A 26,562-nucleotide genomic window follows, 5' to 3' on the forward strand; every position below is an offset into this window, starting at 1 on the left:
TAAGTTACAACTTTCATTATCTGAATTAAACTGAAGCATATAGCTAATGTGCTATCTAAGAACTCACCTTTTCAAACACCATTCTGGCATTGAAGACCAGTGGAAAAGTGGCTGGGACGCATTGTGTCTTTTTGTATTGGCCAAACACACAGATGCTAAGGTAGATGTCTTCCTTGTCTTTCAGCACCACTCCTGGACAAGTTACCTGAAAAAAAAATAATAATAAAGGGATAAAACTGCTACTTTAAGCATTCCCTGTACTATCCTACTAATATATTAAGTATTACACAAAATTAGAAACTTTAATCAAAATGTCAGTAACAAAAGAAATATTCTAGAATTTACCACTTCTACCCCTCTGAGAGTTAACAATTTTCTACTTGGTTACTAGTGTTACATTTGAAGTTCTTTGTACTAGCACTAGGGACAGAGACAAACAGTGCAAATAACCTCAGGCTCTCACTTTATATTGAATGCTCACATAAAATTATTCAGCATCACGAAGGATTAGCAATCGGCAGAAATAAAACATACTAAAGGGCAAAAAGATAGATATAGATAGATAGATAGATAGATAGATAGAGCAAGCCTACCCTCTCTGTCACACTAAATATCAATTCACAGATGTCTTCATCAAAAGCAGTATGTGGGGCAGATTATGTAGCACAGCCAGTTAAGTTGTCACTTGGCACACTCACATTCCATATAGAAGTGCCTGCTTGGGCAAGTCCTAGCTACACCGTGCTTCTTCCCATTGATGTTACCTGAGAAGCAGACCTGACCTATAAGATATATATATATTACAAGCAGTTCTTCAAACTGAAAGAGAAAATAAATACTAAGGGAAAACAAAACCAAATACCACGATAGGAAAATCACTGAGAAGACAATCTAGAAGTACATTTGTGCATCTAACCAACTGACTTTCAGCAAAGATGCTAAAAATAAGCAATAGAGAAATGATTGAGTCTTCAGTAAACAGTTCTGGGAATATTGGATATCCACTCCTGTCCTTTACCAAAAATAAACTCCAAGTGGCTTATGGACCTCCATGTGAGGCCTGAATTTATGGAACTATCAGAAAAATATCAGCAAGACGTAGGAATGGACCAGGATACTTCACGGCTAAGATCTCAACATCACAGGAGATAAAAGTAAACTACACATAGGGGATTTCACCAAATTAAAAAGTTCCTGGGGCAGACAGGTTGAGCAGGTTAAGCCTCCGCTGGGATGCCTGCATCCCATATGGGAATGCCAGGTTGACTACAAGGTCCTTGGCTTTTGTTCCAGTTTCCTTTGGATGTGCTAGGCAAGGCAGCAGATGATAGCCTAAGGACTTGGGTTGCTCCCACCCATGCAGTGAACCAGGATTGAGCTTCTGGTTTCTATCTTCAGCCTCACCCAGGCCTGCCTACTGCAGGCATTTGGGGAGTGAACAAATTGCGCCTCTCCTTGTTAACAAATAAATAAGTAAATCTTTCAAATGAATAAATAAATCTTTTCACAAAAAAAAGTGTAAGACTCCTGAGGGGTAGCAGTTGGCCTATCAGTTAAGAAACACACATTCCATATTCTTGGAGCCTAGTTCAGTCCCTAATGCTGACTCTTGGTTCCAGGTTTCTGCTAATGCAGACTAGAAGGAAACAGTGACGGCTCATAATAACTGGGTTCCTGCCACCACACAGAAGACCTGGATTGAGTTTCTTGTTTCCAGCTTTCAGCCTGGCCCAGACCTGGCTGTTTAAGGAAACTGGGGAAGGAAACTAATGACTGAAGGCTTTTGCTCTCTCTCCTCCCCCACTTCTCAATTCCTATAAAATAAATTCAAACATGAGAGCAGGTGATGGGTGTGGGAGTCAAGATGCCACATCCCATATCAGACTGCTGAGTCTTGGGTCTGCTTCCAATTCAGCTTCCTAGTAATGTGCACTCTGAGAGGCAGCACTCTGAGAGGTGATAGTTCAAGCCAAGCTGGGCTCCTGTCATCCATTGAGGAGGCCTAGATCAGTTCTTGGCCTCTGGATTCAGCTTAGGCCAGCCCCAGCTATGTTGGATACTTGGGAGTGAAGTAGTGAATGGAAGATTGAATCACTCGTTCTCTTTCATTCTGCCTTTTAAATTCAAATAAATAATTTAAATAATAAATTTAAAAACAAATAACATTTCCTGTATAGCAAAGTAAAGGATCAAACAGAGTGAAGATAATCTCAGAATGGGAGAAAGTATTTTCAGGCTAGACTTCTGAAAAGCGATTAATAGCCAGAGTGTATAAGGAACTAACTAAACAGCAAAAGAACAAATAATTCAAGTATAAAATATACAAGAGTCTGAGTATACATTTTTTCAAAAGAGACAAAAAGAACAACATTTGCATAAAAAAACACTCAACTTCATTAGTCATCAAGAAAATACAAATCAAAACCATACTGGGGCCAGCATTTTGAATCTTGACTGCTCCATTTCTAATCTGGCTTCCTGCTGGTGTACCTGGGAAAGCAGTGAAAGATGGCCCAAGTTCCTAGCCCCTCCACCCAAGTGAGAAACCCGGGGGAGGCTCCTGGCTCATGGCTTCAGCCTGGTCCATCCCCAGCCACTGTAGTCATTTGGAGAATAAACCAGCAGATGCAAGGCCTCTCTCCTCTCTCTCCCCCTCTCTCTCTATCTCTCTTTTTCTCTTCCTCTCCCTTTCTCTGCCTCTAAAAATAAATAATCCTTATCACCTTATTCACACATCAATGGCTTTTACCAAAAAGAAAACAAGATCAAGTAAGGATGTGGAAAAAAGGGAGCATTCTTACATTATTGGTAGGAATGTTAATTAGTATTAGTACAGACATTGTGGAAAACAGTATGGAGTGAATATTGTATTTTCCATTAATAGTATATATTCAAAGAAAATGCAGTCATTTTTGAAGAAACACCTGCACTTTCAGGTTTACTGCAGCATTATTCTGAGTGGCTTACAAGTAGAAATAACCTGTCCACCAAGTGAATAAAGAAAATATGATACATATACACAGTGGAATACTACTCAGCCATAAAAAGGAACGAAACCGTGTCATTTGTGACAACACAGAGGTCATTACATTGGCTTAAGTAAGTCAAGCACAAAGAGAAAAGTACCACACGATCTCCTTTACATACACAATCTAAAAGCAAAAACTGACATAGAATTTCATAATAGAATGGTGGGTTTTAGACACCAAGACTTACAATAAGGAAGAATGGAAGAGAAGCTAGTGGCTTTGCAGGTACTAAACTAAGAGTTTCCAGTGTTGTATTGTGCAGTAGGGTGACTACACATAATAATATACCATAAATACTTTTAAAGATTTATTTATTTTTCCTTTTTAAAGATTTATTTTTATTGGAAAGTCAGATATACACAGAGGAGAGACAAAGATGAAGATCTTCCATCTGGTGATTCACTCCCCAAGTGACCACAACAGCCAGAGCTGAGCTGATCTAAAGCCAGGAGCCCAGAGCCTCTTCCAGGTCTCCCACTGGATGCTGGGTCCCAAGGCCCTGGACTGTCCTCGACTGCTTTCCCAGGCCACAAGCAGGGAGCTGGATGGGAAGTGGGGCTGCTGGGATACAAACTAATGCCCATATAAGATCCTGGAGCATTCAAGGCAAGGTCTTTCTCTGCTAGGCTACCACACTGGGCCCTATTTTTCATTTTAAAGGCAGATTTCTAGAAAGAAAAGGAGGCAGAGAGAGAGAGAGAGAGAGAGAGAGACCTTCCATCCACTGGTTTACTGGCCACAACAGCCAGAAAAAAGGTCAGTCCAAAACTAGGAGTTTGGAGCTTCTAGGTCTCCCTCCTGAGTGCAGGGGCACGTGGACTTGGGGTCATCCTCCACCACTTTCCCAGGGACATTAGTAGGGAATTGGATCAGAAATGAAGCAGCCAGGACTCGAACTGGTGCCCATATGGGATATTGGTATTGCAGACAGAGGCTTAACCTACTACATCATGGCACTGGTTCTTATAATTTTTTAAAAAAAAAACCAGAAAGGTTTGAAATGTCTTCAGCAAAAAGATAAGTTGAGTAGTTATATATATATATACATATATATATAATAAACTGAACACTGCACAATGTATCAAAATAATCACATAGTTTTCTATAAATATGCATAATTGTTTATATAAAAGCTAAAATTTAATTTTAAAAATGACTGTTTTCTGTGCCATCTCTTTCAACTCCATTTCTCTTACTCTGTTTGACAGGTGCTCTAATATTTTGCCAATTGATCACCAAAATCAAAGTCTTCCACAAATTTCACTCAGTACATCAGTTTCATTTCCTCTCTGCCTCATTAATCCAAACTGTCCTAGAGTCTTCTCTAAATCCATGCTGTCTACATGTTAGCTATTATCCTATTATACTTGTAACTACAGTTATAGATAGGCTATAAAACATACAATGGATTTTGAAAACTTCATACAAAAAACAAAAGTATTAGTAAATTATATAGTATATACAAATACACCTATATTTAAAATATATTGACGAATAAAATGTTAATTTAATCTCCTTTAAAGTTTTAAATGAAGCTACTAGAAATCTAAAAATGACATCCTTAGCTCAAATATGAGGGTCATATTACCTTGCTATGGGAGAAGGCGATTCTAACTGCCCTTTCTGAAATTTGCTGTCTCTTTTACAAAATACAAGAAGGGACGATATTTTTCAACTACAATTTTAAACTGTTTCTATGTTTTCAAATAATGCCCAGTCCTTTCCACGAATAAAACAGGAAGACAGACCTTAAAAGAAAAGTAGATAACACAAACAGCACATAAATAACAAGTTGGCTGACTGGAGGCACCTTGGCAAGCTATGGCATATTCTTAAAAATCCAGAAAGTCATACACATGCACAGGGCTGGTTTATGCCCAGAAATTATCTGAGAAAACCCTAATCTCTCGTTTTTGCTTGACCATAAGAGTTAGAGAGTTGGAATTGAGCTGAGGCAGAGTTATAAACTGCCAGAATCTAGAAAGTATGCTCCAAAACACATGCAGAGATCTTCAGGCAAAAATTGAGAGCTATGGGTTCAAGTTATTTAAGGAAATACACATCCAGTCATTAACAAACTAAACACTGAGCAAAGATTTCAATGGCAACCAAAGGACACAGACTACAGAAACAGTTTACAAACGTATCTGAACAACTGAAAGCAACAACACACTACAAAGAGTGAGAGAAAACTAATTTACAGGGTGTGATATTATGTTATCGAAAATGTCCAGTTTTCAACAAAACTTATGGCATGCAAATAAGCAAGAAAGATGGTCTACATACAGGGAAAAAATAACCAATGGAAATAGCTATGAATAAAACCTAAAAGTTGAGCCCACCAAAGACTTTAAATCTATTCCAGGTTGACAATCCCAAACCAAAACTCCAAAACCCAAAAAGCTCTAAAACTACATTTGCTAAGATATATCCTCCAACTTTGGTTTTCATATTTTCAGATTAAGGATGCTCAACTGCTAAATCTATGCAAATATAAAGAGTGTTAGGAAGTTCAAGGAAATGCACATTATCATAAAATTCCATTTATCCACAGACTTTTTGAGACTTCCTCATATTCCCCAAGGAATTCCAAAATCTGGAACATTCCTTGTTTCAACGATAAAGAATCTAAATCAGTCTAAATATGTGTAAAGAACTGAAAGAAATCTTTTCTAAAGATCTAAAATAACATATGGCAATGTTGTTTCTTAAAATGAGACAATCAATAAAATGAAATTACATACTTTTTAAAAAGAACCAAGTAGGAATTCTAGAATTGAAAATTATCTAAGTTAAATTTAAAAATCACTAGAGAAGTTTCAAAAGCTGATATAAGTTGCTAGAAAAAGGAATAAGTGAATTTCAATATACATAAATTAAGATTATCCTGTCTAAGGAATAGAAAGAAAACAGAATGAAGAAAATGAATATTTCAGAGACCTGAAAAACATCGAAAATTGCAGCAAAATAGGTAGGATGGGATTCCCAGCAAGAAAGAAAAAGGTTACGATAGATTATTTCCAGAAATAACGAATGAAGAAAGTCTTAAAAAAAATCAATACATCAGGCAATTTCAAATGATTCCATGTTATACAATAATCACACGTTCAAGAACACCCTCAAAAAGAACTTTCCTGAAACAGGCAGGAGAGAATTGATTCAGCAGGTACTAGGAAGTCAATCCAATTTTTAACAGAAATAAAGTGAGAAGCAAGTGGGAAGACTTGCTCAAATCCTGAAAGAAACCAATATCCGAAAAGGGAAAAAACAAGAGATTCAACATAGGTAATTCATCACTAATAGAACTTCCTTATAAAAAACACTAAAGAGATTCCTTCAGCTTGAAATTAAAGTGTATTAGACAGTAAGTCTGATCCATGTGAAAAAATAAAAAGAATAAAGGAATTTGTACATTATAAACACAAAATATTATTTAAGTATATTTCCCCTTTCTCTCCTATCTTATTTAAGAGATAATTTCATAGTATCACAATTATAAAACAGTGCTTTTAGGATATATGTACAAAGATTTAATTTCTATGACAATAACATAAAGAAGTGGAAGAGGAATAGAACAAAATAAAAGCCAAAGTGTTATGTACTACTGAAATTAAATCAGTGTACTCTCAAGATTTTACTCATCTGAAAGGCAGAATTATAAAGCCAGAGACAGACACACAGAAAGAGGAAGAGATAGAAGAGGAGGAAGAAGAATAGAAATAGAGGGAAGGAGGGAAAGAAGGAAGAAGGGAAAGAGGGAGGGAGACACGGAAAGAAAGAAATGTTTTATTTCCTGGTTCACTCTTCAAATGGCCGCAATGGCTGCAGCTGGGCCAGGCTAAGGCCAGGAGCCAAGAGCTTCATCTGGGTCTCCCCCATGAACACAGAGGCCCAAGTACTTGAGCTATCTTCTAATGCTTTCTCAGGCGCATTAGTAGGAAGCTGGATTGGAAGTGGAACAACCAGGACCAATGCCCACATAGGGTGATGGTAATGCAAGCAGTGGCTTAACGCACTACACCACAATGCCAGCACTGGAATTAAACTAGTATTAACCATCTCCAATCTATTTTCCTGCTAATGCATCTTAGTAAGTAGTGGATGATGGCAGCTCGCTCGCGCTCTCTCTCTCTCTCTCTTCCAAATAAATAACAATAAACAAGCAAAAAAAAAAAAACCACATAAGATATCTCATAAAAATATGTGCAGTTATAGAGTCCCAAAATACATGAAGAAAAAATCATTCATCCAAAGAACATGAACAAACAAACGGCCAATAGGCACACAGAAATAGGTTCAAAATCACTAATCATTAAGAAAATAGAAATCAAAACCACAATGAGAGATATCTTCACACCCATGAGAGTGAATACATCAAAAATATGGACAAAAGCAAATGTTAGGGAAGACACAGAGAAACTGAAAGTCATACATTGCTGAGAGAAATACAAGTATTAAATGGTACAGTCATTATGACAAAAAAAATTTGATAGTTCCTCAAAAAATATAAAAGTTACCACAAGATATAGCAATTCTATTCCAAAATATATTTTCAGGAGCACTAAAATCATACATCCACAAAAAGGTATAACAAATATATTTTCAATATTCATAGCAGCCAGAGAATGGATGCAACCCAAATATCCATCAGCTGCTCAATGGCAAAATGTGGCATATCCACACAACAGAAGATTATTAAACCCTACAGGAATAAAGTACTAATATATGCGGGGATTATACAGAACACTAAAAAAGACACAAATTGACACATATTGCATGAGTGCAATTATTTAAATGTGTCTAGGAAAGGTAAATGCATAGATACAGAAAGTAGATTAGAGGGACCTAGGGCATGATGGGACGGGTCGAATGAGGAGTAACTGCTGATGGGTACAGGGTTTCTTGCTAGGGCAATGAAATTTTTCTGCAGTTGGAGAGTAGTGATCATTGCACAAGTGTACTAAAATCTACAGAGCTGTATACTTAAAATACATAGATTTTATGATACAGAAGTATCAATTTGAAAAAGAGAGAAACTAAAGGATACAATAAATGGTAGAAAACATGCCCTATGCAATCACTAATAATAAAGTTGGAGTGACTGTCTTAATACATAGGCTATAAACTAGATTTCAGAAAGATAAGTTTTAACAAAGATTATCAAGAAGACATAAAAAATGTGCAAGCACTCAATAAAACAGGGCCAAAGGAAATGAAGCAAAGAATACATAAAATTGAATTACAACACATCGTCTTCAAGTAACTTATAAAACAAGCAAGTTCTCATTATAAAGTGTAGTGGGTGTAAAGAGCAACACTCAGTAACCACAACTTACTGGCATTAATAAAATAATCCAACCAACGGCAGAAGGATACATGCTTTTTACCAAACACATGGAAATACTCGCCAAAATAGTTGAACTGTGAATAAGAAGGCAAGTATCAATAAACATAAAAAGTACTAAAATTCTGCAGAGTATTCTGCATCCACATTGGAAATCAGGATCTGGAAAAAAATGTCTAAGCATCAAGACACAAAACAACACAATCCTAATTCCCTCATGGTTCAAAGAAGAAATCATAAAACAAATTGGAAAACACTTGTTCTCTTCCTTGTCCCTCTCTCCTTCCTTCTCTGTCACATTGCCTCTTGAAAGCTAACATTTTTCCAGGAATCCTGCCATCTGCAATAATAGGCAGGAACTTGGAGGATACCATCTACAGCGAAATAAGCCAGGCAAAAGAAGACACACTGCATCATCCCACTTCTATGCAGAATATAAAACACGTGCCCAGGGCCTGAGGAATGATGTGGTGGAGGGGAGGGGGGTGAAAGGAATGGGGAGATATGGAGAGATGTTCATTAAACAGTAAGAAATTTCGATTTGGATGAATTCTGGAGAATAGTTAATAAAAACAGTTAATACAGTTGAATATTGCTAAAGCAATAGATTTGAAATATTCTCATCACATAAAAATGTCTGAAGTAAAGGACATGTTAGTCTGACTTGAAAATGTCACAATGGATACATACCTCAAACATAATTTTGTACATCATAGATATATACAGTATTCATCATCAATTTAAAAAGAGAACAAGGGGCTGGCATTGTGGCATACAGCTCCCATACAGGAGCTGGCTCAGCTCCTTGCTGCTCCCTGCCAATGGCCTAGGACGAGCCATAGAAGACGGATCAGGTGTTTAAAACCCTGCTACCCACGTGGGAAACCCGGAGAGAACGCTAAGGGAATGCCATAGGAATGAGAAAAATAACTGCTCATTAAAACAAAATGCAAAACGTCTAACAATCAAATGACCCAACTGCACAATGCAAACTTTGGATCCTGTGTGAAAAAAGCAAATCCTGTGTGAAAGTCAGCTTTGACACGGATGATAAAACTTGAATATGAACTTGAAGCTTAAAAATGATCATTTATCGTAGGTGTGATGAAAGTTGTAATTTGGCAGAACAGTATTCTTTTTAGCAAGATGCATGCTGAATTATTTAGGGGGAGTAATTATGATGCCAATTTACTTTCAAAATGTCAGCCAAAAATATTTTACACATAAGCATACAAAAACAAACAAAGCAAATTAGTGGGAATACTTCAGGGGACAACAGCTACTTACTGAACTCTTCTTCCTAGTACTCTGTGTAAGGAAAAGCTTCACTTTAAAAGCTGGTTGGGTGGAAGAGGGAGGGGAAGTTGGAAGTAAAGAGATGCCAATTCTCTTCAGAGGCAGAGTGTTCCCTGAGTCATATAAAACATAGAAAAAGACACAAGGTGTATAGAACATGCTACCTGTTGTGTAAGAGGTGTGTGTGATGGAGAGAAAAATGTATGTTTATATCACAACCAATGAAAACAGCTGACTATAGCAAATGAACATAGGTGGAATAGCTTTGAGTGAACAGCCTTGAGGCAGAAGTTCTCCACGAACATCACTGTACTCAGTTTGAACTTTATAGCCTGTGAATGTGAACAAATAAATTGAAAAGCAGCAGAAAATGGAAAAGAGAATATTTAAAATACCCATGATCACACAACTCCTCTATCCAATCAACGCCCGGGTAGTCAAGCTTATTTAATTCCTTGTACTACTGTTGCCTGGGGTCTCTTCGCACCCTGGGGTGAATCTATTCCTGAACAGCTATGCAATACACCACGGAGCCATGCTAAGTCTTGAGTTTCCTAACCTGCAAACGGGATGAAATCACACTGTTTCTAAAACTTCGTGGGACTGTAAAGTTTTGTGACTCAAATGTTGGAGGGGGCGAGGGGCGGGGAGTTTCCTGGGCTTTGATGAAGAACAAAGCTCTATTATATATATAGTCAACCCCTTTCCGCAGTCAACCACTCTTGTGGAGCAAGCCCTAGGGAAATACTACGCAGGGTCCCCACTGTTTCCCGCAGCAAATCAGTGAGAACGACATGACTTCCTTCTTGGCTGGTTTGCGTTGGCAACAGAGGCCAGCGCGCGGAGGACAGCGGGTCTGCAGGCCACCGCCCCTCGCCGGGCTGCTAGCCCTCATTGGTCAGCAGAGGAAGCCAGTAAGCGGAATCCGGAGGCTGTGCTCGCGAGTTTCGCCAATCCCCCAGAGCACAGCAGCTTGGGAAGTTATGCGGATTGTTTGGCTAAACAATTCTTAAACTGGGACACTGTTTTCCCAAAGCAGCCGAATTCCTGCAAGTTCGAGCTGAAGGGTCCTCCAGCCGCCGCGGCCTCCCACTCGGCCCCACCCAGAACTCCTCTAAGACCCAATAAAGTCCTGTGACTTCCCCGAAGGTTGCAGCCAGTATGTGGCAGAAGATCAGCCAGTCTTGGAGAAGAGGAAAGCCGTGCCCGCCGGCTGCGCCGCGCTTTCCGACGGGGCTGTGCAGGGTGAAGCAGAAGGCGCACCCAACACGACTCGGGCACGGGGAGTTGGGGTTCCAGACTGCCAACAGGTTGGCGCGCCCGCACCGCTAAAACGGGCTGAGAAAGCGCGGAGGCCGAGCTGCAGCGCGGCCGGGCGAGACCACGGGCAGTTCAAGGGTTCGCCAAGGGGCCAAGACGAGGCGGGCCGGGAGGGCGAGAGCTTTGTCACGGCCCCAAGGCTGCTGTGGGGATGTCCGCCTCAGTTCCTGAGGGAAGACGGCTCCTCATGTCTGGAGAAGAAGGGGTTCCTTCTAGAAGCCCGAGTGGCCTTTATGGAGTGACTGGAAGGTTGATTGAAGGCGCCAGAAGTGGCTTCCAAAGGGCTACAAGTTTTTCTTGGGAGGCTCTGAGCTGAGGTGGCTAGGAGTCAGGGGCAGGGATGGTGGCGTGAGGAAGACAGAGATCAAGGCCAGCGGTTCGGAAGGAGCACAGGAGGTCGCATCAGGGCAGGTCCTCCCCAGGCAGTCCTGTCCCCAGAGAATCCCCATTCCAACTCACTCACAGCTTAAAGGACGAGGGGTACGGTAGGGAAGCACCCCAACTGGAAGTGGGGCTGAGGCGAGGAGAGCTGGGGTGGGGAGTCCAGACCTCTGCGAGGCTGGAGGTGGCTGGAGGCCGAGGCCGAGGTCACACGGGGTCTCAGCCCCCTCCATCCCTCAGAGGAGGAGGCTTCCAGGTGACTAGGGATTCTGTGAGGTGACTCGCAGGAAGCCGTCCTGGAAGGCTCCCACTCAGGGCGGGAGCGCGACCCATACTCACAGAGCGGATCTCCAGCGCCAGCGCGCATTGCAGCGCCTTCACCTTCGGCATCTGCGCGGTGTGGGGCGGCGGGGAGGGACCCCGGCCACGGGCCCGAGCGAGGCGGGAAGACGCGGGGCGGGGCGGGGACGGAGAGGAGACGAGGTGGCTGCGGCGGCGGTGGCAGCTGTGGCCCCCAGGCCGGGGCCCGCGGTCCAGCCTGGGTCCCGCCCGAGTAGCAGCTGAGCGCCGGGCGCGGACTCGTTGTCATAGCACCCAGGAGGGGCGGGGCCGGAAAGGGGCCGGGGACACGCTCCCCGACGGCCAGCTGCTGGGCAGGGCGGGGCGGGGCTTCCGAGAGACCGGGAGGGCGGGGCAGCCCTTCTGTGACGTCAGATAGGAGGTGTGCACGGGCCGGAGGCAAGAGTTAAGTGGGGCGCTGCTCAGGCCAGGCCCAAAGACTCAGGGACGCCGAGTTCCAACGCGGTGGTGGCATTTTGGGTCAGTGTTGTCCCTCTGTGGTCAAACTGGGGGTATAGAGTGAGTGGGGAGGTACTCAGGCCAGGCCACAGGATCAGGAGCCCCGAGTTCCAACGTGGTGGTGACACTTTGGGTCAGTGTTGTCCCCCTGTGGTCTCAGTGTCCCCAACTTCCTGTTAATGTGTGCTCTGGCTCAGGGACTGGGGTCCCTGACGCTTAGATTGAATTAACTCCTTGTTCGAGTCTTTTGCTTAGTACACAGTCTTGACTGTTGCCAGCAATTACGGAGTGCACAGACAGATGGAAGAGCTCTCGCTCTCGCTCCCTGCTTGTGGCCTGGGAAAGCAACAGAGAATGGCCCAAAGCCTTGTGCCCCTGCACCCATATGGGTGGCCCAGAGTGAGCTCCTGGCTCTTAGCTTGTGACCCACCCATCTCCAGCCATTGAAACCATTCAGGAAGTGAGTCAGCAGATGGAAGATCTCATCTTTCCTCTCTATAAATCTACCTTTTAAGTAAAAATAAATAAAGCTTAAAAAGAAATGTGTTGAAGTAAAAGTAGAATGGCTGGGAACTTTGTTTTTCATGTGTGGGAACTTAGTAGGTGCTCTGTATTGTCTTCCAAAGCAGTTACAATTCAGCCTCTGCAGGGAACGCATTCCTCGTTTTTGGCTGTCTGCATCCTTGCTAACATTGCTGTTGTATGGGTTTTTAATTTTTGTATATCTGTAGCCCAGATACCTAATTGTATTTTGATTCCTCATTTCTGATTAACATTGATGTTAAACACCTTGGGTTGGTCGCATTACTTTTTCTGCTTCTCTCTTCCTAGCAGTTCTCTTGCCCAGCTTTCTCTCCCCCTCCAGACCCCCTCAATTTATTATTGTTATTGTTACTATTATTTCATGTTTGTAGCTTGACATTTTTTATAATACATTTATTTTTTATCTTACTTACATAATTGCAAAGGATGTACCAATTAGGGTAGAGAGGGTTGAAGAATGAGGGAAAGTGGATGAGATAACTGTTTCCAATCTTTTTTCTTCCTGTGTCTGGGGAAAGCAGGGAGAGAAGAGAAGAGGGCCGCTTCCAGCAGCCTAACCGCACCAGCCACCCAATGTCATCCTAGAGTCCGTGATGTGGAGCAGGTTTCCATTGTTATGACATGCCGTTGATTTCATTGCTCCAAGGTCCAGGAAATCCTTCCAAGGTCCATTGGTTGACATGGGTCCACCCTAGACTCTCCACTCCTCCAGATACTCTCTGTTAAACCTTGGCTGGGAGAGTTGTCTGTGGTATGAGACATCCTATTTAGGCCTCAATGAACTGGCTGTCATGTCTCCCCTGGGCATCTGAGCCTGCTGTCCACTGCTCAGGCTTCAACAACCGAAGAGACCCAGTTCTGACATGTGACTCCAGAGACCGCATATCCTGATTGGAGATCTGAATCCAGTGGTCTAGTTGGGGGAAGGCCCTCTCAATTTACATACATATTCTACCCACTAATGTCTTAGCTATTCTATGTATTACAAATGTATCTTTCCCGTTGTTTGTGCCTTTTTAAAGAGTTTTACATATGGTATAACAGTTAAGTCTCAGAATGTGAGTATTTTGGACCTGGACAAATAATGTGAAGTTGCAGTCCAGAGTGCTACACCAGGCCGGGCTTGCAGCAGCGTTTAGACCCCACATTCTTCCCAACTTTGATATCATCCACCTTTCTTGTCCTCTCCAGTGTAACAGATGTAAACTATCTTCTTGCTACTGAATTTCTCACATTACTGATGAGAGTAAGACTGTCTTCATGATACTTATAAAATTTTCTCTTTTTCCTCTACATTGTCTTCTCATATCCTTTGCCCATTTTCTCTTGTTTTTCTTACTTAAAGGAGTTCAAGTGTATTGTAGTTATTAGTTATTTAATAAATTAATTCATTTTATCAATCCAAGTGCCTTTTTCAGGTTTTATTCATTTATGAACATTGTTCAGGGCATTCTTTAGTTCATATAATACCTAACATGACTGTAAACCTTTTTTTTCTTGTATTGGGTATATATTTCTCACATTTTAAGACACCCTTTAGGGCTGGCATTATAACATAGCAGGCTAAGCCTTTCCCTGCAATGCTGGAATCCCATGTGAACACAGGTTTGGGTCTTGGCTGCTCTATTTCTAGTTCAGCTCTCTCCTGATGTGCTTGGGAAGGCAATAAAAGATGTGTCAAGTACTTGGAGCCCTATCACCCATGTGGAAGACCCAGAGGAAGCTCTGGGATATTGGCTTTGGCATGGCTCAGCCTTGGCATTGAAGCCATTTGGAGATCGAACCAGTGGATGGAAGATTTTTCTCTGTCTCTCTTCTTCACTCTGAAACTCTGCCTTTCAAATTAAAAAAAAAAAATCTTCTCCATATATAAATGACAAAAATACTTCCTGTATTTTCTTCTGTTAACTTTATAGTTTTACATTTCACTTCTTTTAGAATTGACTTTAACATTTAATTGCAAAGGTGCGGGCAATGGGCCTCCAATTCTGATTAGGATGGAGAGAGTGGGGTGGGGGAAAACGTGAGTGAGATAAATATTTTAGTTTTCTCTCCTGTGTCCATGGGGTTGGGGGGAAGGGGAGAAAATTCACCCTCCTTGCTGATACTACATAGTACCCAAAGACACAGATATGGCCAGAAGAGGCCTCGATGTTTGGAAAAATGTTCCAAGAGTGTTACGTAAGTGATCTTGATTGTTGAGAGGTTGTCAGCTTTGTTACAACAGAAGTAGAAAATCCTAAGGTCTCTTGGCTGATTGTGTCTACCTCAGTGTGTACACACATCTGAGTGCTTGCTGTAGAGCCTGGCCTGGAGCGTTATGCAACCTGTTCTGCTTTCCATCTTTTGATAAGGTACTCAAAATCTTCTGTTGGCTTACATGAGCTGGCTGTCTTGTGTTTCATGTTAGTCTAAGTATGTTTTCCATTCTTGCATGAGGATCAGTGACTGAAATGGCCCAGTCCTGTAGCATGCACTCCAGGATTGCACCACATGTCTATGTGATTTTTCCCTGAGGTCAAGGATCAAACACAGTGATCTGGTTGGGAACCCCCCTAAGATATTTCCTGGGAGGCCCTCAGATCTTGCTCTCATGTGGACCAGTTGATGCAGGGTTAGGCTCATTCTACCCCATGCACCAGCCAATTCATATACCAGTGAGTGCATCAATCTGTTCAGTCTCACCCTAGTCCCAGCTCTCACATGTGCTGATAGCTGGTGCAATGGCCCAGCCCAACGTGGTCCAACCCCAACCCAGACACTCACCAGTGAGTACTGCAACCTAGTAGCAACAACCCCAAAGAACCCCTGCCAGACCTGCTCCCAATCATGGCTCTCCTAACAACTATCCCCCAGGCACAGTGCTGAGACCTAGCCTGGCTCATTCAGTCACCAGCCCCTGCTCTTGTGGGCATGGACAGTTGCTTTGTCCTGACCCAAGGAGGTCCTCCAGATTCCCCCCTTCTGGCACACTCTGCCTCAACTCCCCCTATCTACCTGCAGAAATCATTTAATTATGTCAAAAAAGCCTTTAGTGGCCCACATTCTGACCTGCACCCAGTCTCCTAGCCCCTAGCAATACATGCCATGTTCTCCACTCCCACCGTGTGCTTTTGGTGGTGGTAGTGGTGGCAGGGTGGCACAATGGTTTCTCCACTCACTTTTCCTCAGATCTTGAAAAAAAAAAAAAAGCAAAACTTGAAAATGCAACTATACTGGCACACTGGTGTATTTAAAAAAGTTGGCATTAACCAGACCCAGAATGCCTGCCAGGTGTCAGCTGCTTTTCTCCCAGCAGTGTAACACTTGCCTAGGTACGAGGGAGCCTAGGCCATTGCCTTCAGTTGGGGCTCCACAACATTCTTGAAGACTCCTTGTATGAAAATCTAACTAGTATTAATAGTGGTACAAACTGGAGAGGTTGGCACCAATAAAAAGCATGAGTTAAATCTATAGTGCCTAGGAGCACTCATGGTACTTTTATAAGCTAAATCTTTGAAATAAAAACTCATGTTCTATACTACTAGAAGCAGATAGCTAGATGCCTACACAGGACATGTCAGGGTGGGGTCAGGGTACAGAAATACTGTTCCAAGTAGTTGCCACCGAAGAATGGGTCTGTGCAACTAAACCACATTTGCTTTCAGTGGTTGATATAACATTAACAGCTTAAATAGGAGAGAGCATGTAACTGGTCTTCAGAATTATTTTGGAGTTTGCATTGAGACAGATCAGGGTCCAAATCTCCTTTTTGTCTTGACTTTCCCCTTAATCAGGAATATAAGTCCATGGAAGGATTTCAGCAGTGCCAACTTCCACACACAAGTGCTAGGAATGGCGTTGGGTCTGGTAGGAGAACTTTGGGGATTGCCCTGCTAAGCCACAGCTCATAAGAGCTGCAGTGGGTTGGGTTAGACTAGGCCACAGCCCCTGGCAGCACACACAAGAATTAGGGCTAGGGGCAGGCCATTCCAGGCTGGGCTGCAGTACCTGCTAGCATGCTCAAAAAAAACCTGGCAAGGATGTTTCAGGGTCACTTCAGCTGGGCCACAGCACCCGTAGGTTTATGCAAAGGTTGGAGCAGAGCTGGGGGACAGGACTGAGCAGCCTGGTGCACCCAACAGCATATGCTTTGGCTGGTGCATGTGGGGGCCAGATCTAAGGACCTCCCAAGACAGCATTTCTTAGGAGACTTCCCAGCAGGACTACTGTGCTAGATCCCTGACCTCAGGAAAATCACAGACATGTGGGCCAACCCTAGAGCACATACTGCTGGCTGGAGCCACCTCAATTGCTGATGCCCATGCAATAAAGAACATACCCAGACATCCACCAAAGATGAGATAACCAGCTCATTTAAGCCAATAGAAGATCCCACAACACAGAAAGGACAGGTTGAACAAAACCCTGATGGTCCAAGTGCTTAGGTTGGTAAAAACAGTGCAGAAGACCAGGATGGAGTTCAGGGTTTGCGGCTCTGGCCTGGCCCAACCCTAGCTATAGGAGCATTTGTTCCCTCTCTTTTGCTTTATCATTGTACATTTCAGATAAATGAATAACTACATCTTTTAAAAGATACATCAAAAACACTGAAAATTCATAAGTTAGCAATGTTTCTCAAAGAGGGCTAAAAGATTAGGCAACTTTGCATGACTTTAAGAACTAGCTCATTCTGAAAATTCCTACATAAGAAGAATCAAGCATTTATTCTGAATGTCTTAACTATACTTTAAGGTTATGAGAGAGTTGGTGAGAAAATGCTCTCTATTAAAAGGTTCCAGTCTGGGCCCGGCAGCATGGCCTAGCGGCTAAAGTCCTCACCTTGAAAGCCCCAGGATCGCATATGGGCGCCGGTTCTAATCCCGGCAGCTCCACTTCCCATCCAGCTCCCTGCTTGTGGCCTGGGATAGCAGTCGAGGACGGCCCAATGCATTGGGACCCTGTACCCGCGTGGGAGACCCGGAAGAGGTTCCAGGTTCCTGGCTTCGGATCGGCACGCATCGGCCCGTTGCGGTCATTTTGGGAGTGAATCATCGGACGGAAGATCTTCCTCTCTGTCTCTCCTCCTCTGTGTATATCTGGCTGTAATAAAATGAATAAATCGTTAAAAAAAAAGATATCTAACATACTGAATTCAAGTAGTCAAAGGATCACTTAAAAAAAAAAAAAAAAAAAAGGTTCCAGTCAGACCTTGGCACAATAGTGTAGCAGTTAAAGTCCTCGCCTTGCTCGCACCGGGATCCCATATGGTCTAATCCCAGCAGTTACACTTCACATCCAGCTCCCTGCTTGTGGCCTGGGAAAGCAGTTGAGGACGGCCCAAAGCCTTGGGATCCTGCACCCACATGGGAGACCTGGAAGAAAGTCTTGGCTCCTGGCTTCAGATTGGCTCAGCTCCAGCCGTTGCAGACGCTTGGGGAGTGAACCATTGGACGGAAGATCTTCCTCTCTTTCTCTCCTCCTGTCTGTATATCTGCCTTTCCAAAAATAAATAAATAAATAAATAAATAAATAAATAAATAAATAAATAAATAAATCTTTGAAAAAAAAAAGGTTCCAGTGAAGTTTGGGGCTATAAGCCGGGGTCTCGGGCAGCCCACACAGTGCAGTGCCTGTGTCTGGCTGGGAGAAGGCCCAGAACTTTGTGTTATGTTAGCAAGAGTTTTATATAGGTTTCTGCATTTATATTCTTAAGAACCAGACTTAAAACTTTTCTTTTATAGCCTTTTATAGCCTTTGCTAACTTTGGAATCTGGATTACAATAGCCTCATAACATAGAAACTCTTATTAGAGCTCTTGATTTTGTCTAGCTTTTGTCCCTACACTCTTTGTTTTCTCAGTGTTTTCGCATTGTGTAGTCTTGATCTGTCCTCATGGAAACTGACTCTTGCCACTTTCAATGCGCTGCTAAGCCAATTTCAGAGAATTTTAATTTCATTCAATGTATTAATCAGTTCTAAAATCTCTTTTTGGCTCATGTTTTCATTTCTACATGTCTTCTGAGTTTCCCCGCTTGTTCATGCAGGGCAGGTTCTTCTTTAGTCTGAACATTCTTTTTTTTTTAATTCTTTGAACGTATTCATCAGAATCACTTTAGAATTTTTGCATGCTAGAAATAACGTGTGCCATGTGAAATTCTGATTCTTCAAATGTTTTGAGTACGACGGACTGCATTTTGCTATTTCTTTCTGATGTTTAGTGATTTTTTATTGAATAGTACATCTTTTTGAGGATATATAACACTGGATTATTTTAGCCTTCTGTGAAGTGTGTTGATTTTGTTTGTTTTATTGTTTTATGATACATTTCCATAGGCTTTGGTACTCCCCCACCCCACCCACTGATTTCCTCTATATTATTACAATAGTGTAATCCTTCAAAAACAGTCAAGTCCATTATTCTGCTATTTAATTGTATCCTGACATTGTACAGTGGCAGGGAGAGTCCAGCATCCTATTCTCAAGATACAATTAACAGCTTCATCGGGAGCCCATCTTTGATTTGGAAATAGAAATGCATACTGCATTGTATATTCACATCCTATCCAGATGTTAATATACACAGTTACTATATATCTCCTGGTTTTTATACACAGATATGCTATACACGGTTACTATACACGCCCTGAAATGAAAAGCCATAAAATAAAATTAACAACAGGAAGAAAAATAAAAAATTTATAACATGAAGTTAAATAACAAGCTACTGAATGACCGAAGTGTCACTGGAGAAATGAGAAAGAAAATCAAAAACCTTCTTGAAGAAAATAGTGCTATTGTATGACCTGTATGTCACTGAAGAAATTAATAAGGAAAAACACTTTTTTTGAAGAACGAAAATAAAACAAAAATATCAAAACAGTACTGAAAGGGACATTTATAATACCAGGTGTTTAAAAAAATCAAAATATCTCAAACAATCTAATAATGCATCTCAAGAACTTATTTAAAAAGAAAAAATGAGCAGGCATCGTGAATTGATAAAAATCACAACAAAAATAAATGGAATTGGAACTAAAAAACTACAAATTGCAACACGAAAGAGCCCTTTTTAGTAAGATGGGTAAAACAAACCTTTAGCCAAACTAGCAAAAGAAGGCAACAGAGAAAAACCAAGTAAAATTAGGCACAAGAAAGAAAACATCCTAAGAAACTAGTAAAGTGATCTCTTGCTGAATGGATCCTTTCATCATTATGTGGCGTCCTTTTTCTTCTCTTTCAATGTTTTTCAGGTTAAAGTCTATTATCTGATAAGAATGGCTACACCATTTTCATTACCCTGAAACTTTTCTTTTCCATCCATTCACTTTCAATTTTAGCATATCTTTGTTGGTGAGATGTGTCTCCTGCAGGCAACATATAGATTGGTTTTGCTTTTTGATCCAGTCTGCTAATCTACAATGTTTAGCTGATGAGTTTAAGCCATTTGCATTTAGGGTTAGTATGGATAGGTAGTAATTTGGTTCTGTCATTTTAGCAATGGGTTGATAATTGTTTGATTTAGTCTTCATCTGTTGTTTTATTGGGATGTTCTCCACATTTGCCTTTGATTTTGGTAGGTGTTATTCTTTGTCAATGGAAAATCTTTAAATATGATTTGTTTTTTTTTATTTTATTTTATTATTTATTATTTTTACTTCATTAATTACATTGTATTATGTGACACAGTTACATAGGCACTTGGGTTCTCCCCACCCCTCCCCAAACCCTCCCACCATGGTGGATTCCTCCACCTTGTTGCATAACCACAGCTCAAGTTCAGTTGAGATTCCCCCATTGCAAGCGTATACCAAACATAGAGTCCAGCATCTTATTGTCCAGTCAAGTTCAACGGCTTCTTAGGTATACCCTTTCTGGTCTGAAGACAGAGCCAACAGAGTATCATCCCAGTCAATTGAAAGCTCCAACATACCATTAGCAAAAATTTACATCATTATGGAATTAATTGACATAGTAATGAGTAACCAATATGTTAAAAGTAAATGCGAGTTCCCAGCCACCTTCTGTGACCACCTCACCTACACTTCAATTTTAGTTTATACACAACATATAACATTCATAACATAGCATGTTATACATAACATCATATCATCTTAAATTAAGGCAAACATGTGGTATTTAACCTTTTGGGATTATGGCAGATCTGGAAGAGTGAATTCTTTGATCTTTTCTTTATTGTGGAAGAATTTTCTTTCATTTTCAAGGATGAAGGAAAGCTTTGCTAGGTTAGTTATTCTGGGCTGACAATTTTTTTTTTCTGTTTAGAATCTGAAATTCTCTTGGCCTTGTCAGCAATGAGTCTGATTGTAGTTCCTTTATATGTTAATTTGGTTCCCCCCCCCCCCCGCAAACATATTTAAGGATCTTTTTCCTGTGATCAACTTAAGAGGGCTTGATTATCATATTTTGTGGCAAAAACCACTTTTTGTCAAACCTATTGGAAATTCTGTGCCTCTTCTGAATTTTGTTTCCCAATTCCTTGGGAATTAGAAAATTCTAATTAGAGAAGTTTTAAGTTTTCCTTTATTATTGCATTGAATACATTTTTAAATCCAGCTTCTCTTTCTGTGCCTTCTGGAACTCCCATAGCTCTTATATTTGACCTTGTATAGTATCCCTTAATTTTTGGATACTTTCCTTAGCTTGACTCAGTTCCTCTTCAAACTTTTTGATTTTTCTCCCATTGCTGAAGGAAATGTCTTCCAATTCTAAGATTCTTTCTTCTGCCTCGCTCATTCTATTATTAAGGCTTTCCAAAGAATTTTTAATTTGCTCCCTTGTGTTCTTCATTTCTAATAATTTGATGTGCTTTTGTTTCAGTTTTGCTCTTTGCTCTGTGACATATTTTTTCAATTTCTTGAACTACTGTAAGTGTTATTGTTAAGAAGATTTATAACAAGTTTTTAAAATTCTTTATTCCCCATTTCCTTGATGTCTTCCTCAGATAACTCTGAGGTTGACAAAAGCTTTTGCTTCTTTGCAGGGGATGCATCAGTAATATTCAGTATGCCTCTGTCTCTTCTTTTGTTCTTGGGCTTTGCTATTCTGATTAGCAGATATCTCTCCTGAGGGCCAGTTTCTCAGCTGGACTACAGATCAATTTTATTGATTGCGTTCAATACCAAATTTTGTTTGTTTGCAGTCACTTGTGCCACTCCCTCCAGCAAGTTTCAGTCCTGAGCTGTTGTGCTAGGCATCCAGCACTGTCCCCATAGCCCCTGTTCCTGAATCACCACTTTCCATCCCTGTGACCCTGTGCTGTGGCCACACAGTTGCCTGTACAGCTTTTCCCCTACTCCCAGTTTTAGCTGTGCTCAGTATTAGGGAGATACCAGCTGTCCTAAATCATTGGGTTGTCAGCGGTGATGCTCTTGCCAGAAACTGCTGGTCATCAGGTCTGAAGACCTCTCTGAAACCTATTTTGGGTGGATCCTGTAGGATGTCAAGTTGGTGCTATTCTCCCTGTGAGAACAGTGCAATGTGTTGAGCTGGAAGAGAGTTCTGTCCTGACTAAGCACCTGTATAGCTCACTGCCCCACAGCCTTTTTCCTCAATGCACAAAATGGCGCTCATTGTGGCACTGGTGGGGGTCTGAGCTGTGAAATCCACGTTGTTCCTGCACCCACCTGCTTAGGCTCTGCAACTGCTTCTACTCGTGTTCAAATCAGGTACATCAGCAGAGCTGGCAGTTCAATGCCTGGGTTCACCTCCTGAGCTCCTGGTGAACTTCCCTTCCCACCTGGCTGCTGGCAGAGCTCTGATCACCCACCACCACTGGAATATCTGGTCACTGCATCATTGCTTTGCTGTCTCTGCTGCTTCCTTGTGTCCACGGATCTCCAGGCATCCCTCTGCTGTCAGCCTGTTCTCTTCTATTTCCCAGGATTGAGGCCTCCCTGCTTTACCCTGGCTAATGATTCTTCCTCTATTTAAAACATGTCCTTATCCTATTTTGCCATCTAGTTTCTCCTGATTTTTTTTTTTTTTTTTGCAAATGGTATAATTCCCCACGGATTACCTTCAATTGGGTATTCTGAAGCACCTCTAACTTTATGGGGTTCACATTCAAAATTCTATCTCTTCCATGGGTTTTATCAGACTTAATTATGGACTTAGTCGAAAAAAATATAGTGTAGGCATTGCTCTATGTAGGGCATGGTTCTTACTACTCAAGTGCAGCCTTTTTTGTCTATAACCTAGATACCAGTAGTACCAACTATTACAGGAAACTGTGGATTGTCTCAGCCAACCCCAATTGCCTGTGATTCTTGGGCATAATATACTGAGAATATAACATACTGAGGTAAAGAGGAAATTCCCCAAACCTCTTGTGCCCAGTGAGCCAAGTGGTACCCAGGGTCTATAAACCCACTGCAGAGTACTTTCTGGATCCTTCAGCTGCAACATAAAATGAGCAAGTGCACACAGCATTCCATCAGCTCTGGGAAGCTTTTCTTGTCTAAGGGAATCACTTCAAAATAGATTCTGGGCTTCTGCTTCACCTCTGCTTATCTATGAGTAATAAGTAAAATTTTGTGGTGGGTTTTATGAGTCTTCTATCTCACCAGACTTATACTCTGATAGTTGGCTCTTGCACAAAATCTTCTGCCAGACCCCGAAACTTTTCACTAATAGAGAGGAAAACAAAGCAAAACAAAACACCTCTCCAACTCTGTAAGGTTCAGAACTCCAATACACCATAGTACTGCTTGATATTTAAGTATGTCTTCCTTGCTCCTAATCTTGCAGCAGTAGCTAACAGGCAAGCCCGAGATGATCTCATGCTGTGTGTAACAAATTCATCCTGTAGCCCTGAACTTTTAAGGAAAACCCACATTGGTTTCTGGAGCCTTCTCCATATAGTTCCTTTTTCTTAGATTCCCCGAATGGCAGATTCCAGCTGTTTCATCTACCAAATCCTCTTGCCTTCTCAAGTCAGTGAACGGCCATGGTCTCCTTACCATGGGTAATAAATCATTCCCAAGCAAAAAGCCAGGAAATCTTGAGAATCATCTTGTGAGGTTCCATTATCTCGAGAATTGCTGGTTAGTGCTATTATCCACAGTCTGAAAACGCTCGCTGTATGTGTTTCACCCAGTGTCATCATGATTTTAAATAAGAGAACTAATCTGGAGCCAAGTAAGTGGATGTAAAAGTGTAAATTCTGTTCGGTTTAAATATTACATATCATTAGCCTTAATATGTATTAGTAGGTAACTTCTGATTCCAAAAACTGAATGAGTAGCTTGTTTCATAAGTGGCATTTAAAGTCAATATTACAGTTAAATCTTTCATTGATAATATCTTGTAATATCAAAAACACTAAGAAGTCATTGTGCAGGACAGCTTCTCTAAATGATTGAGATTAGTTTCTTAAACTTTTTAAACCACTTTGTAAACGGAACATTCACAGGAGCCTGCATCATGACACACCAAGCTAAGCTGTCACTTGGGATACTCACAACCAGTGTCAGAGTCCAAGCTACTCTGCTTCCAATCCAGCTTCCTACTGAAGTGTATGGAAAACACCAGGTGAAGGCTTCACTACTGAAGTGCTCAATTATGAGGGTTTCTGCCCCCCATATGTGATAACCAGATGAGATTCCTGGCTCCCAGCTTCTGCTTGGCCCATTGTTGGCTGTTGAAATAATTCAGGGAACCAATAGATGGAAGGATCTGTGTGTGTGTGTGTGTGACTCTGCCTTTCAAACAAATGAATCTTTAAAATAAACTGAACATCCAGAGTCTCTCCTTTGATGCCAGCTTCTTGCTGGAGGCAGCAGCTGGTGGATCAAATATTTAGGTCTTCGCCAAGGGACCCACAGGTCAAGTTCCAGCCTCTTGATTCCCACCTGACCCAGTGCCAACTACTGCAGACATGTGAGAAGTGATCCAGTAGATTAATCTCTAAATTCTCTCTCTCTTCTTCCATGTTGCAACTAGTACGGAGATTTCCCTCTATGGCCTTCAAGTTTCAGACTTTTGCAAAACTTGAGCTGTCACTTTTTAAGTCATGAGTGTAGAAATATTTTGTGAAAATTTGCCTGAATCACAGCATAATGAATGGCAATGCTACAATTAGTGTCACTGGGAAATTTATAGTAGATAGCAGATGAAACAGAAATAGTACTGCTCATGCATGTCTCCTCCTTTGATTCTCTATGAAATTTTATGGGAAATAAGTTCAATGAATAATGTAGGCTCTTAATCTTTCCCCGAAATCTAACCTCATTTGATAAATGCTTTGAGGGAATGAATTAGAGATTTTTTTTCTTTTATGCTTTCTAGTTTGCATTTATGAAGTGAGGACAGAAGCTCAGACTCTGTGCAAATGGGCAGAAGGTCAGCGACATTTCTAAAGGCTTCTGTTGTCTTTCATTTATGTTCAGTCTCTGTTAGAGAATGGTTTCCAGCAAAGTCAGTGACTTCATCAGTACTAAGACTATTAATATTGTCCATAGTTACTATTCAGTAACCATCTTTTATAAAGCCAGGCAACATGGAAGGTGCTTTATATACATAACTGTATGGCTCACACAACTCTCAAACGCAAGAATTTGTACCCCTATTGGACAAATAAGGAAGCAAGTTAAAAATAAATGAACTTGTGAAGGGTCACAGAAAGAGTAGCTGAGAGAGCAAGAATTCAAACTTAAGTCTCTTCTACTCCCAAGGCAACATTCCTCCTGCCATGAAATATTGCCCCCATGATTACACATTACTTCAATAGCATCAGTAGCAAGCTCAATAGTTAGACAAAGATTCAATGCAACTCAGCCATCATGATGACAATAGTAACTGCTGTACTGTTATACTAGAAGAGGTATTAGATATAATGTGTTATGAACTTGCATTTGCAGAGCAGTGTGTGCTTCTGAAAGTGTTTTCCCATCATCATCATCCAAGCTGGAAATTCTGTCTATTTTAAAGTAAAACAATTTCTTTAAAAATATATTTATTTTTATTTTAAAGCAGATTTGTAGAGAGAAGGGGAAACACACAGAGATATCGTTTATCTGCTGGTTCACTCCCTCAAATGATTGCAACTGGCAGAGTTGAGTTGATCCAAAGCCAGGAGCCAGAAGCTTCCTCTGGGTCTTACATGTGGGTGCAGGGGCCTAAGGCTTGGACCATCCTCCACTGCTTTCCCAGGCCATAAGCAGAGAGCTAGATCAGAAGTAAACCATCTGGGACATGAACCACCCCCCATATTGCATGCCAATGTTATATAAAAAGAATTAGCCTGCTAAGTCTTAACACTGGCCCCAAAGTTTTAGCACATTTAGCCTAATAGTACTACTATTTACAGTAGAAGTATTTTTAAACCTGAAACACTAAATGTATTACTGAGAATGATATGAGAGATCTAAGACAAGACTTTCTGAATTTTCAATTCAGTTTGACATGAAAAATAGAGCAGGCATCCTCCTGTAACAAGAATTTCTTAGAATAATGGATTTTATCCTTTGGACAGAGTGTGTATGTATTGTTTTATGAATCTTGTTTACTTAAGTAAAAGGTATGCTAGCTTGATCAATAATACTTAGATTGTTATTCCTCTGGCTGGGTTGTAGAAATTAATAAGCCAATGGGAAATCACAGTTCTTTTCTAACAGCTTCAGGGGATATGAGCCTGTTACAGACCAGCTTGCTTTTGGAACTAAAAGTAGGTATGGAAAATTCCCAGTTCCAGTTACAAACTGAGTCTGCTGGTAAATGGGGCATTACTCCCCATCCACCGGAGTGCTCCTGAGTCTCAACACTCATTTCTCCATTACAAAGAGAAAAGGAAAAGACAGGGGCCCGGGCAAGCACACAGTGAGCCTCCAGGGACTGTTAACATTGTGCCAA

At 41.2% G+C, this 26,562-nt stretch overlaps 1 protein-coding gene across 3 annotated transcripts in view; it reads right to left on the bottom strand.

Annotated features, from left to right (window-relative positions):
• The window catches only part of SPATA6 (spermatogenesis associated 6), a 120,690-nt gene extending 108,716 nt beyond the window's left edge, over positions 1 to 11,974 (bottom strand). The window contains exons 1-2 of one of the 3 annotated variants that reach the window (XM_058681321.1): positions 11,710 to 11,974; positions 68 to 205 (exon numbers count right to left, since the gene is read on the bottom strand). In XM_058681321.1, coding sequence (XP_058537304.1) covers positions 68 to 205; positions 11,710 to 11,760 — 189 coding nt within the window. In that variant the 5' untranslated portion in view covers positions 11,761 to 11,974. The remainder of the gene's footprint in view (positions 1 to 67; positions 206 to 11,709) is intronic. The other 2 variants (XM_004598486.3, XM_012930721.2) reach the window with 2 other exon arrangements.
• Between the last annotated feature and the right edge of the window lie 14,588 nt (positions 11,975 to 26,562).

This window comes from Ochotona princeps, chromosome 2, assembly GCF_030435755.1.
Source record: "Ochotona princeps isolate mOchPri1 chromosome 2, mOchPri1.hap1, whole genome shotgun sequence".
In the NCBI taxonomy this organism is placed as follows: domain Eukaryota; kingdom Metazoa; phylum Chordata; class Mammalia; order Lagomorpha; family Ochotonidae; genus Ochotona; species Ochotona princeps.